The following is a 14,622-nucleotide window of genomic DNA, read 5'->3' as shown; positions in this document are numbered from 1 at the left end:
AAAGTAGATGAAAACCAAATGTTACAGCTATTTTTTTTAAGTTGAGTCCATTGCATATGTGACCTTTTAACAGGATATTAATAATAGAGATTACTGTTATGGTTCAGTCCCAGCAAAAGTTCACCACCCCTCCATATAGCTGGAAAAGTTGAGAAGCTTTGCCACATTATCTTTATTAAAGATAATAATCGACCTTTAGCCAATGAAATGTGCTTTAACAGGTCAGTGAATAACTCAAACAACATGCATGCTATAAAATAATATTTATTACTGCATACTCTGAACACATATGTACTGTATAAATGTATTTAAATCAGGACCAACATCGTATTCACACATTTTGGGCTTCAGCCTCCCATGATTCCAACATGTTTCCACTCAAAACTGCTCTGAGCCTCCAACATATGGTCACGTTTAGATGTAGCTAAACAGGGTGGAGATGGCACGATTTGACACCAGTTTCACGAGTTCCTGTTCAGCTGATTTATAGATTACTGCAACATGTGGGAGAAAATATATAGTCCAAGCAGGAATAAAGTAAACATGTATCAGCTTTACATGAAAGATAATCTGAAAATATATATTAAAAACCATTTTTTTAGCAAGGGTTTGAATCGAGGTGAAGATATGATCCACTGACTGTCTGTAGATGTTATAAATTAGCCTTGTATAAACAGGTTTTGATGGACTAGGTTAAATTGGACATTTAATTGAACTAGTTTAGTTTCTCTTGTATAAAGTACATAAACTCAGTAAGTTATCCTAAAATCTACTCAGGATGATTTAAAGATTCTCAGTATCCATCATATGCTTGCTTTTTCATTCATAGGGAGGCTTACAGTCCAGCTGACATCAGCCAAGATGTGGGGTTCAACCTGGTTGTCCCAATAACTCTCAGAAACAAAAACTTACAGTCACCCCAATGGCTGATTTAACATGCATGTCTTTGGTAGGAAGCTGAAGCACTGGGCAGAACCCTCCTACTGCAAAGCACCCACGTACCGCCCCAAGGATCAATATGTAGTTCAGTCAATCCACCTGAAGACATTCGCCCTGCTATACATATTTACATTTCCATATAAAAAGCATTTAAATGGCTCAATAGTAACAATAATAATAATAATAATAATAATAATAATAATAATAAAAAGTAATCAAAGTAACAGGAACAGGAGCATCTTTGCAGCGTTACCTTTGTCTGATGAAGGAAACATTCAGTAATAAGTGAACACTTCAGGTTGGAGGTTTACACAAGCTCTTCATGTGCTTTGTGTTTTCTCAGAAAAATAGAAGCTACGTTGTAAGACGGGGTAAGGACTTTTTACACGAAGCATGACACATCATCTGGTGTTTGCCAGTGTTCTTAGACAACAGCTGCCACCACATGACTTGAGAAGAAGCGATAAAAAAGATTTCCCATGTGCAACTCTCCACATGACTGTAAGGTACACAGTGGGGCCCATTTAAATCGGGTATGAAGTAACCAACACATATAGGAATTCAGGACAAACTACATACACTTCATAGTCAAACAATCAACTACTGATCTTATATAAGTAAAAAGACTGGCGCCTCTGAGACGCTGGGTCTCAAAGGTGCCAGTCCTTTGAGTCTCAAAGGACTCAGCGTCACAGTTTCCCTTGAGCTTTCCCCATGAGGTGTTAAAGCTTTAACAGGTTGTACTGATCAGTGCTTATTCATACATGAAGCACTTTGGCTAGATATAAGCAAAAGTCGCAGTCTACACGTAAAGAATCCTGTACATAAATTTACAAATGACTTGATTCAAACATCTACAAATGTATTTGACTTTCTGGTCCAGTGAGAGCCCTTAAAGTCCTCTACGCAAGCTTCAGTGTCAAAAGCATGAACACATGTATGCAGCTTTGGTTTCATCATAGCTTCTGCATTTAATAATACAGCCTGAACGGCTACAGTCTTCTTATTTCGTTCATCGGTTTGGGTTGGCGTCTGAGTCTTTCTGTCTGTGGGGAGCTCTGCAGAGGAGACTTCCACCCCTCTCCATTTCCGCCCCCTGACTCAGACCTGATCGTCGACATGTTGGCAGTGACTCTGCTGTTTCTCCGTGATGGGAGCTGATGGGAGCATCTGTTTGGGAAGTTGGGCTGTGCAGCGAGGGTTGTGCGTTTATGAAGAGCTTGTGTATTTCTGACTGGAGCGGGAACTGGAGCGGTCCAGTCCGTTTCCATGGCAAGAGCCCTTCCATCGGCCTCCTGAGCCTCGCTCATCCAGAGGAGATGTTCTGTAGCACCAGCAGCACAGGCAGGACTACAAAACAGCAACAAGAAGAAACCCTTTATTCAATCCTCAAAACTCCCAGGCCAATTTAGCTAATTTGGGTCCACAACATGAAGACAATATTTTCAGGACAGTCTTGGTTTTCAGATTATGAGGCTAAAATGACGTAAAGTTAATGTATTAATAGATATAGATACCATAAAGGTCAACCAAAATAACAACACAGAATTTATTACTGACAATTCTTTGTAGAAATAACACACAGATCAACAGTGACCAAGCCTTTTCTCATCTGCATGTTGTTCTCTCAAGTCTTGGCTTTCAGGAGAAAAAATATTTTCATTGAAACACACAACAGAACCTATTTACATATTTACACTGTATTCTTCAAGCGGTTTTTACTATTTACACTTATTTATGTTACTATTTACCCACTATCCTTACAAAACTTTCTCCAACTCAGCTTGTTTTTGGTGCCATCGTCCTTCAAATTAATCTTATTGGCTTTTTTTCAGCCATTGAGGAACATTATTTTTGTTCTTGTCTCTTGTTGATCTTTAAGCTGTTCCTGATTGGACATAACCATAAGTTAAAGTGTCTAATTGGATGCACGTTTAGCAGGAAAAGGCTGTTAATTCAAAGTAGAGGTTACTTAGCAACACAGGAGTGATAGTGATCTTTGTGATAAATAATGGTGTTATTATCATGGACCACTCATTGTGGATTTACCATATAGAGTCTTTGATTATTTAAGGACTACATGTAAACCTCCTGGATGGGATATGAATGCCTGGGAAACTTCTGTAGATCACCTGAAGGGTAAGCTATCAACCAGAATTGACCCCACAGAGTTACACACTACTCTTCCTGAGAAACTGCTGACAGTATAAACAATAGTGCAGAGTTTTAAGAATTAATGTCAGTGTTCCTTCTTACCTGGAAACAGTTTTTAAACTTCTGGCTGACAAAGTAGAGGGCAATCGGGTTAATGCAGGAGTTTAGAGAGGCCATGTTGATGCCGATGTAATCCATCACTAAGAGGAAACTGTCGGGGAAAGGGCAGAGTTTACAGTAAAGCCTACAGGAAGTCAAATAATCATTAACAATGAGTTCTCGTGAAGCTTTCAGTGAGGTTCTGTTGGATATCTTTGAGCTTACCTGAGCAGCTCGCAGCGGTTGGGGTCATTTTGGTCGTAGACTGTTTTCTTCAAAATACGGCTGAGATGAAGAGGCAGCCAGCAGAAAGCAAAGATCAACACCAGGCAGAACACCGTCTTCGCCACTTCCCTCCGCTACACCACACACACACACACACACACAGACACAGAAAAATAAACAAGACTCCCTTCAGTCCTCTTTCAGACTCTGATGTATGAGCTCTGCTGTCATGTTGCACATATACCTGCTTCATGTGGTCGTTGAGTGCGATGCGCATGCCTTTTTTGCGACTGAGCATCTCACAGGTCATGAGCGTGTAGAAGATTCCCGTGCAGGCCAAAGGGAAGCAGAAATAGAAGCCAAACAGCCACCAGTCTTTGACTTCCTGGTAGAACTGCAAATCAAAGACAAAACATCAATGTCTAACTTTTAATCTCAACAGCAGAAATAAAGCAAAGATATTCACAAGACAATGTCAAGCATGCAGTTAAACTTGTATAGAAACATATGGCTCGAAACTTGAGAATTGTTTTTGACTTTCACAGTTTAGTGAAAAATCTTCCTCTTGTTTCCATTTTCCATTTAGAAAATCTGGTTTTGGCAGACTGGAAAATATTTAGTCAATTATATTAGGTCCCCTCCTTTACCCCAGTGTCTTTCCTTTTGTCTGGAAAAGGTCACATATTGTAAATGTTTTCATAATTTCTGTCTTCTTGAGAAGCTTTATGGGCTCTCCATTATGAACATTATGAGAAAGAGTCACGATAAAATGATTTGCATGCAATGTACTTGATTATATTTTTTTAAGAATCAATAATTATTTTTTGGCAGAGAGAAAAAAAAAGACTGATTAAACAAAAACTAACTGTACTGTTGCTGTCCAGGCTCTTTGTTTTGACGCAAACCATTCTGCTGCATTCTGCACCAGGTTGAAAACAATCTGAAGTTTGTTCTTTCTCAAACTAAATGAAAGTTCTGGATAATTTTCACCATATGTGTGTGGGACACTGATACAAACTAAATGCACTTTGCCAAGCAAATGTTTTGCTCTGGTTTTATTTCTTAGAAAGAGAAAAGTACACAGCAGTATACAGTGTTGTTGAAATCATTTAGTTGTTATCCATGAGCATATTTTCATGTGTGCATTTCTTCATCCTTATCTCACTTTTTGAAATAAAAGCCGTTACACGATGATGGTGCAGGCATTATTATATTTTTTGTCTCAGAGCTGTGTTCAGACTTTCTGTATGAATAGCAACTCAGGTCAGCTTATCACTTTTGGACCAGACTGAAATATTTAAGCATCTACGGAACAAAAAGCCATGAAACTTTGTGCAGATATTCGTGATGCAAAGAGAGTGAAGCCACTTTGCATGCTTATGCAATCATTGCCAGTGGTTGCTCATGTGTTAACTTCTAACTGGAGATAATTTAAAGCTGACAGAAAACAAAGGCTAAGAGCATAAGAAACAAAGAAAATGAACAGCTAAAATGCTGAAATGAGCATTTAGCTCGGAGCGAAGCTTCATAGGGATGCTAGCTGCTGTTCTGACAGTTTGTAGGTGTAGATTCTTGAAGATGTTTCACTTCTCATCTGAAAGATTTCAGTTACAGTTGTATGCACAAAGGCATTTTTGTATTGTTATATAATATAATTATTTATTTAATTATTCTACAGTGAGTAGGATTGTATTGGGTGACTGACTGATGTCTTTTGAAACTTAATGAGCATGAATGCAGTGATACTGTGATATCCTGACAGCTCTACTGATAATACAGCTTCTCCCACCACGTCGGCTGAGTAGCACGTCAGGTGTCTACCTTCATAAAGCTGGTGGCTTGTTCTGGATGCAGCAGGCAGATGCGCAGCTTGTTGCCTCTGTACGGCATCTCCATCATGTCAAAAGCCAGTGCCTCAGGTACTGCCAGCACCACAGCAACCAGCCAGATCAGCGTCACCTCCACTGCTTTCCACACAGGGATTCCCATTCCCTTCACCCTGCTCCACGATGTCACTGCATGGTAGCTACGGAAACAGGAGGCAAACAGAGACACATACAACAGCTGCTTTTAATGCTAATATTATAATATTTGTCTTTAAATGTATGTGTGTGTACTCACCGATCAATACTGAGGGCACACAAACTGAGGACTGTGATTCCAACTGAGGCTTTCTGGATGAATGGCATTAACTTACAGACGTACACCCCAAACGGCCAGTCTTCAGCTATTAGCTGCAGTATAACAGAAAAGAGATTTGAAATCAGAGAAATTTAAGTGTCACCTGTGCAAACACAGAAAAATCCCTTTAAGGTTCATTTAGAGGTCCATTCTTCCTCGTGTCTTCTAAAATTAATTCAGCTAAAGCCAAAACGTATAACAGGGAACTCCTCCTCACTCCTAAAGTCATTCACCCAGGGTGGAAAAAGATCTGTTCAAGGTTAGGACAGAGCATGTAATAACAAATGGACCTACATATTTCATCATTCCACTGTGTTGTAGCTGCTTAAATCAACTTAAAATGCATTGTGATACTATCTTTATATCTAACATTAGGGTTAGAGTTCCTACATCAGCAGAGAAAACAAGACTCGGGATGTATAATTGTTAGATTTTCCTGGATAAAGCAAACCGATTTTCCAGCTTCATTCAATCAAAGTGAAATATATCAGATTTGGAAAGCTAGTTCAGGACGTCTTCTGCTTTGGCTTTGACTTCACCTACCAGCAAGCCAATAGATATTTCAGCTCCATACAAACACAAGCAAGTTGATAAAGGAGCATTTTCCACATGTCAGCTGCACCTGCTAAACAGCTGGTTTAAATTCGCTCTCACAGATGTTTTGTTTGTTATTATGAATGTTTAGGAGGCAAAAAGCCAAAGCAGTCTACATACATAATGATAAAAATAATATAAAGGCACAGCAATTAACTAAAAGAATGAACAGGGTGTGCCAAAAAAAATACTTTTAATCTGCTCTCCAGCTCTTTTAAAATTGAATATAGATTCATAAATGTTTATAAAGCCTCTAAATCAAGATTGTACATCAAGCAAACCGCAAAGAGAGGAAACACGAGACAGATGCACAGAAACTTTAAATGTGGTTACCTTGTACACATTGATGGGGATGGCAATGATAATATAAAGCAGATCCCCCAGCGCCAGGCTGCCAATCAAGACGTTGGGTCCATTCCTCATACACTTGTTCCGATATATGATCCTGAGCAGCGTAGAGTTGCCAATGATCCCCACCACAAAGATCAGACAGGAAATGATGGTGTTCACATATTTAAAGGTGTGTTTGATCTCTGTGGGCTTTATGCACATCGGGGGGAAAGAGTTCCGTGGTCGGCCTGGTTGTGGGGGCAGAGGCTGGATGGCGGTGTTGTTCCTGGATGGTTCTAAAGCTTCAGGGGTGCCCTGAGAGTCACGGACTAACCTGGAAGCCCCAGCCTCCGTGGTCACCCAGAGACCCAGCAGCAGCAGCAGTGCGATGGCCCTCATCCTCACACAAGATGTACAAATGGGTGCACACACATACGTCTGCACACTGGGCCTTGCTTCGAGCCTGGCACAGTGGTTTTGACCGAGCTGGGGTGTCCTGCAGACAAAACATATTAAAAAAAGAAAAGACAGAAATTAGCTTGATGGCAATGACAGTCATTCAGTTTCCTCAGAACATGAATTTTAATAACATAATTGATTTACGATGTCCTCTTTAGGAATGTCACAGTTACTTGATTTCACAATTAACTGCAGTATTAATGCCACAATCAGTTAATCATAGAGATCCATCTCGTCACATAAATCACTTCCCATAAAAGATTATGTCTGACCCACATTGGCTGATCAGTACAACTTGTTCAGGGAACAAAAACAAAGTTATGCAACATCCAAGTGTTGCTGCTTGTGTTGCAGAAGAGGCATGTTAGAGTGGGAAAGTACGGCAGAGGAAGAGTTATTCCCTGCAAACGACCCTGTCAGATTTAGTCATCCTTGTTAAATTTAGTCATCCTTGTTGGATTTAGTCATCCTTGTTGGATTTCTTTGGTTATAGGAAAAGACGACCAAGGTGTCATTGTGGAGGATGACTTGCCAGCGTAAGCATGCCATGACATAAGTTGCAGAGAAAGTAGCAAATACATTGAATGTGTGTCACCTCCTGCAGGATAACCACCTGGCTTTGTTTCCCAAAGTAAAGACAAATGTGCAGTAACCCGACATTAATGTTTACCCAACAAAACACTGAGCTTACATGTTATTGCGTCATTTATAATATTGTAGTTGTGTATTGGGTTGTATTGGGTTCACTTAATGTTTCATTATGCAGATGACAAAAAACAAAAAAGTAAAAAAAACAAGAAAAATTTCACAGTCAACTCAGTTTGAGGTTGATGCCTTTTTGTCATCCGTGTGCAACAGACTGTAGAAGAAACTGCATTTGATTACAGATACGTGGTCATGTTTATTTATTTCCCTTGTTCCAGTATTGTTTTTGTGTCAAACAGCAGCTATTCTGCTCAAGGACAGCTGGAAGTCAAAGCTAACTAGATGTTTCTAAATTATCTCCTCAGGCTGAAAAGAAATGTTCAAAACCCAATTTTATAAATTAGTTTCCAGAAAGAAGCCTTCCAAGTTCAGGTGGAGGTCCTGTAGCCTTTTCCATCTGTGAGGGATTGACAATTAACAAGTAGGATTTACTTATTGTTTACAGAACAGAGGGAATTTAGCTGGAATGAGACTTTTTGATTACTTTTTTGCTGCTATATTATTTGTCATGTTGGAATCAAAAGATGGAAATAAATTAAACTTACCTGCAAAATTTTAATGTTGTGAGATTAATAAACTATAATATTGATAATCGTGACATCCTTAAATTTTATCCTTCTTCGCTGGTCAATTTTAAAATTGAAAGAGTTTAAAATGATCATTTACCAAACAGTATCCAAAAGTTTTTTCAACTAAGGGAAAATAAATTCAGTCTAAGAGGAACAAACATGTTTAAAAAAACAAAACCTAAACTTCACTGTAGCTCCACAGGAGGGTTAATTATAGAATAGCTGCAGTAAAGACATAAAACATGTCAAACAATAGGCAGATTAAAACAAATAATTAAAAATTATGTAATTAAAAGATATGATAAGGCTCATTGGAAGCAATGCATATTGTGTATTATGATTTATTTTAGTTGGATAATATTATAAATATCCTGATGAATGCTGTGTAAGTTTTAATATCAAAGGGGCAGGTATTTAACTACATTCTATACCTTTTTTTTATTTGAAAGCTTTAATTCTGTGTTAAATATTCACTTTTTTGTTTGAAATTTTTGTTCTAAATAAAATACAAATAAAAAGAAAGAAAACAACAAGCAGAAAACCGTGTTTGTTTATCATGGACAAGGTTGAGAAACACTGGAAAGGCTTCCACAGAGAGGAAAGTTCCTTTGGGTAATCACAGTTGAGCCAGTTATTTGAGACTGATCCCCCTCGTTTCCCCTGCTGACGCCTGGCTGACCTGATCACAAGAGGATGGCTCTAAGTGGGTCAGCTCACACCTGGTATCAGGATGCATCTCCACATGAGCCTTTGGAGCTCTTGTGATCAGCTCTCACTCCCCGATTCTACTTGCAAATAAACAACAGCACATCATTTCCTTCTGGCAAAGGCCAAACGCTTTCATCTTCGTCAACTGGCAGGAAGCAGCAATGAGTTTTTTTTTTTTTTAAATTAGATATTAAATGTTTGTTTTACCGGTTGCCAATATATTATTTTGTCTATTTTTAAAGTAGCACTTGTTTAAAAAATTTCTTTAAAAAGGGTCTAATTTCTTAAGAAAGGAATGTAAAGATTGTGTAAAATTGGGTCTAAAGATGAAGCATCTTTCAACTATACGTGCTGCTGCGATAATATCCAGAAGCAAAGATATTTCATATAAAAAGGGAGCAGGGATGGCTTTGTTGTGGGCATTTTGAAGAGGGATGAACCCTTCGCTTCTCCCTTTTAAAATTATTTGAACTTATTATCTTGTTACGTTCTCTCTGGAATGATAATCTGATCGCCTTCAATGTGAGAGCTGAGCAGAGCTCCTGCCATGAGTTCCTGGTCAACAAAACAAACCCCACAAAGAAAAGTAATAATAAATAAAAATGAGTTTCCTTTTCCTCTTTAACATGATGCATTATGAACATACAGATTTGAGAACGTTTCCTGAATGTGACTGCATCTCTGTGTCATGGTTGCAGTCACGCCTGTTCCCAGAGCCGTCAGCATGCGAATGCATCATACAACATGCTTCTTAATTCCTTTATCAGGCTGCTAACATGTTAATGTATGATAATTATAATACACTTTGCACACAGTTGACATGAAAAAATTCACCGAACAGATCAAAGAGAATCTTTATGCATCTTTGGTCCAACAGTAACCAGAACTTAAATGGTCGGGGTTTTGTTTTTAAGAGCTGAAGGACTTTTCAGCTCTGAGTCTGTTGCATTTCCTCTGAGATCTGGGATACAATTTTGATTATGCAAGTTAGCACGACTGTTATTTATGCTTTACAACATAACATTTTATTGATCTAAATTGCTTCTTTGATATGGCAGCCAGGCTGCCTTTGTTTTGTAATTATGAGGCATTGCTGCAGATGAACATTTTATTACTCTAGTTTCACTGCTTGGTTTTTGTAATTTCAGCTCTCTAATGAAAAGTCTTCAAACGAATCACGTAACAGATAAAAAATTCCCACAGCTGTGACCTTTCAGCTGTTTACACCGGTAGTTTCTTCTTTGTTGTGCTTTTGTGAAACAAAAGTTAACCACATGATGAATGTGGTGAAAGCAAACAGCATTTAACAGCAAGTGCTGACATCAATCCATCTTTTGTCTGCTTGGATATTCAAAAGGCCTCCTTGACATTTCATGCAAAGAAGGACTAAGTAGTTTGAGAGATCCTTCACAATGTAAAAGTCTTTTGGAAAGTTTGGATAGCATGGCATCCTAAAACGGCATCCCTTAAGGACCCTTGCTTGACTTTACAAGCACTCGCTGTCTCCCACAGCTTATTGTGGCTGCGAGTGAGTTTCTAATAATGATCCCTGCAGAAAACCTCAAATTAACAGATTTTACAAACTTTTGTGGAGACCTGAGAATCAAAGATGACTGAGGCAGACTCTATCTCAGGCAGTGAAACCAGTCAGACGTGTTCAGTGCTGCTAACTCCACCCAGGAAGTTCAGGGTAATCTAAAGGCACATTCACACCAGGATAGGACCCGGTTCAGTTGAGCAGGTAATTCTAATATATTTCATGCCTTCCTTTATATTGGTTTGCTTTCACACTGCACTACTAAACTATCTGAACAACGATACACAGTTACAACTGCTCGCTAAGGGTGAAATTTCCCTGAAAAAACCTCTGACCAAGAAGAAAGAAGCAAAGAAGGAAGTGATGTAAGATGCATCGTAGAGCATCGTGATAACTTTCCATTGTTTACTTGAGTTAAACGAGTCGGTTTTGGTCCTGGCCAATCCGTGAGCTGGATTTTTCTTCTTTCTTCTTGGTCAGTGGTCATTTCAGTGAATATCGCCTCTAGTGAGCAGTTGTTACAACTGCATCACATCTTTGAGGTGGTTTAGTATACTTGACCAAAGTGCAGTATAAAAGGGACCCATATCAAAGGAAGGTAAAAAACACACACACACACACAGAATATCCTTAGATGTTTTACTTCTTTAACAGGAGTCAAAACATGGGGGGGCTGAGGAAGAGCCCTGAAAGACCCTGGCTCCCCAGAAAAAGTAAAAAAGAAGCTTTTGAATCCTTAAGAGGAAATTTCACTTGAATCAACATGTGTTAAAATATTTTTACTTGAATATTTAGACACACACACATATATAAAAACAAAGAAAATTATCAGCATATGCACACAAAGTTTTCAGGCAGTAAGAGCATTGTCAATAAAAAAAAGAAGATTAATAATAAAAGGAGTGGGGGTGGTGACACACAAAAACAAGCAGGACAAATGGACTAGTGATTACTGAGGTTAGATGAAGAACAGTGTATCTGTGTGTCCGGTGTGTCTGACAAAGATTCTTTCTCTCTATCAGACAGAGCTTCGCTCTGAGCCGCTGTCATGTGTATCCCCAAGAAAGGCCTGGGGCATCTCACGATAAATGGGCTGATTGATGAGGATGGCAATATCTCTAGAGCAGAAACACACAATCAGAGGAGTCGTTCACTAACATGCTAAATGGTAAATAGACTGTACTTGTTTAACGCTTTTCTAGTTATATGTTGACCACTCAAAGCACTTTTACGTTGCTTGTTCACCCATTCACACACAAACTCATACAGCACTTCTATTGTTACGTATTAAGTGTGTTCCCCATCACACACATTCATACCCAGATAAACACATCGGGAGGCAACGTGGGGTTCAGTGCCTTGCCCAAGGTCACTTGGGCATGTAGTCAGGGAAAGCCTGGAATCGATCCACACACACACACACACACACACACACACACACACACACACACACACACACACACACACACACACACACACACACACATACACACAAATGCCATCTATGAGCTGCAAATCTGTGCAAAAGTTTGGGGAGAAATGTTTGGATTAAAAAAAAGTTCATGCCTAAGAAGTCAACACACACTTTCAGTACTATTCATAAATGCATGCAGCCCTCAAACTCTGCCTCTTCCATCTCACACACACAAAAACAGAAAATCACATGGATGAGCTCACACACATATCACAAGGAATCAGTTTTGAAAAATTTGGCCATCATCCATCCATATCATGTGAATGATGCCTTTGTGTTGTATAACATGGCAGCTTATTAGGTTCTGTTAGAGGAAGATTGTCTGATTTCATTGGAAAGTTGAGTTTTAATTGGACTGATTGTCTTAATCTAATAGATTTTGCCTTCAAAACCACCTCTGACATTCAGCTCTGCTGGCTCAACTTCTTAGAAAAGAAGAAAAAAAAGAAAGGAGTAAAACAGTTGGCGAGCTGCAGAGTCAAAGTGGAGGGGGTGAAATGTGGAGGTCAGAAAAAGTGGACTTGTGTTTTGGGAAGGAGGAGAAGGAGAGGTGAGTGCTGAAAATGTGTGTAAAAGAAAAAAAAAGAAAAAGAAAAACACTGAAAAGATGAAATGGGAGGCCAAGATTGAGGAAACTGACCTGCTGCACTGTTGACAAGAACGATAGGAGGAGAAGGAATGCACAGGAAAGGCAGAGACAAGAGGAAAGGCTGAAAGCTGAGGTTCAACGCCTGAGAGGGAAGGAGTCATGAGGGCGACCTGAAGGCTGGAGATGGTGGGAAGAAAGATCCTCACCAGCAGATGTCTGAGAATATAGTTCAGTCAAATTTACATCAGTGGTTTTGTATAAGTTTTACAAACTGGAAACTAGAAATCCATAGTTTGGATTATAATTTAGACATAGTTGGCATCTTTTTCTAACTTTATACTGAATAGTCTCAGCTGCATTGTTCTGGGTCTGAAGTGCACAAATTTATCTTTCTTTTTCCTCTAGAATTTGCTTAATTTAAGTACTAATCTGACAGAGCTTCAGATGATATGTTAAAAATAAATTATTAAAATCTGCAAGACTTTATGTAAACAGATATTCCTTGCAGCATTCTGCACAAAGAGCAAAAAGAACTGATCTAAATATATATTAATAACTTTAGTTATTAAACAGCTAAACATAAGAAAATTGTATTAAAAATTTAATTAAATCAGATATTTAACAACCCTGCATCTTAACTGAAAATTATGGATCCGTTTTTGGTGTTCATGATTGTTTTTCTCTGTTATTCTTTCCCTATTTTATTTAGGAACACATTCATCTAAAAGCAAACATAGAGGCATGTTTTTTTTTTTTTTTTTTTTTTTTTACGGATGGAAAAAGTAAAAAAAAAAAGAAAAAAGCAGGGCTGAAAATGTTTAAGATTCATTGTGCTTTCATTCAAACGTGACAATTAACATTTACAGCCTCATTTTAAATTCTTTGTCATCGTGTGAAATATTGCTTTCCCCTATGTGCAAAGATCCCATCAATCTTGTCAATATCAGACAAAAACAAGTTTAACTTTTGGACTCAACAGCACGAGGAGATATTTATATAAAGACAGATTGATAGAAAGTCATTAAACTGCGGTTACGCCCGCGTTTCAAATTGAATTAAAGTCAATGACGTTATCAATTAAATTTTAAAACATTCTTTAAGGGACTTACCGGAGTTACGGTGTTGAGTTAGACTTCAAAATTTTCTGAATAATATTCCAGTAGCGTTCTTTTATTCAGGCAGATGATTGTGGTTTAATTAGAAGTTATTAATCAGAAGGAAAAGTTCACGGTGCGTCCAGCGGTGCCAGCGGTGCGTCCGCTCTGCGTTTACTGACTGCGCTCTGCAGCCGCAGCCTGACGGAGTTTTTATAGCCTCGAGCCGGGAGGCTGCAGAAGCGACCAATCACGTTCCAGATACAACCTTCAGCTCTGGTTGGGATTCAGCCCCAAAGCACGCGCGCACATTTAACAGTTTTTCTTTTCTCTCTTTTTTTTTTTTTGCTTTTTTTTCTCTGGATCTTCTTTCTCAGGTTAAAACAAACAAACAAAACAGATTAGATGCAGAACCAAAAATTTATTGGTAATAACAATGTTACAATAACAATATTAAATCTCTCTCTCAAAACGTTATTAAAATGAATTCATAAGATTCTTTTTCTATACTCCTTAGTCCGATTCAGTTAACAGGTGAGAGGCGGGGTACACCCTAGATGGGTTACCAGTCCATCACAGGACCAACACAGAGAGGCAAACAGCCACTCACGCTCACTCCTAGAGAGAATTTAGAGTGACCAATAACATGCATGGTTTTGGACGGTGGGAGAAAGCTGAAGAACCCGGAATGAACCCGGAAAACATACAAACTCCACATAGAAAGGCCGCCCTTCAAACCTCCCCCAGCCAAGGCTCGAAACAGCGACCTTCTTGCTGTGAGGTTGCAGTGCCAACCACCACACCACTGTGCCTTAACTGTGTGTGTCCTTTCCTTAACTAGGCTATTATTTATTATGAACTGGCTTGCATTGATTTGTCTGTAAAGTGCCCTGAGATTACGTTGTGAAGCGGGGCTACGCAAATAAAGCTGTACTGAACTGAATTGAATTTACTTTTTATATTCA

General features: G+C 38.8%; 1 protein-coding gene across 1 annotated transcript; it reads right to left on the bottom strand.

The window, feature by feature from the left end:
* Window positions 1-251: 251 nt before the first annotated feature.
* LOC121643576 (endothelin receptor type B-like) lies at window positions 252-13,829 on the bottom strand. Its single transcript, XM_041991067.1, has 8 exons — window positions 13,673-13,829; window positions 6,526-7,018; window positions 5,539-5,651; window positions 5,239-5,443; window positions 3,662-3,811; window positions 3,418-3,551; window positions 3,196-3,304; window positions 252-2,289 (listed from the first exon to the last, which is right to left on the bottom strand). Exons 2-8 carry the CDS (start codon window positions 6,919-6,921, stop codon window positions 2,149-2,151), a joined length of 1,248 nt encoding a protein of 415 aa, XP_041847001.1. The 5' UTR covers window positions 6,922-7,018; window positions 13,673-13,829; the 3' UTR covers window positions 252-2,148.
* Between the last annotated feature and the right edge of the window lie 793 nt (window positions 13,830-14,622).

This window comes from Melanotaenia boesemani, chromosome 7 (assembly GCF_017639745.1).
Source record: "Melanotaenia boesemani isolate fMelBoe1 chromosome 7, fMelBoe1.pri, whole genome shotgun sequence".
Classification (NCBI taxonomy): Eukaryota; Metazoa; Chordata; class Actinopteri; order Atheriniformes; family Melanotaeniidae; genus Melanotaenia; species Melanotaenia boesemani.
The sequence above is the reverse complement of the archived record's forward strand: the minus strand, read 5'-3'. Positions and strand labels throughout refer to the sequence as shown.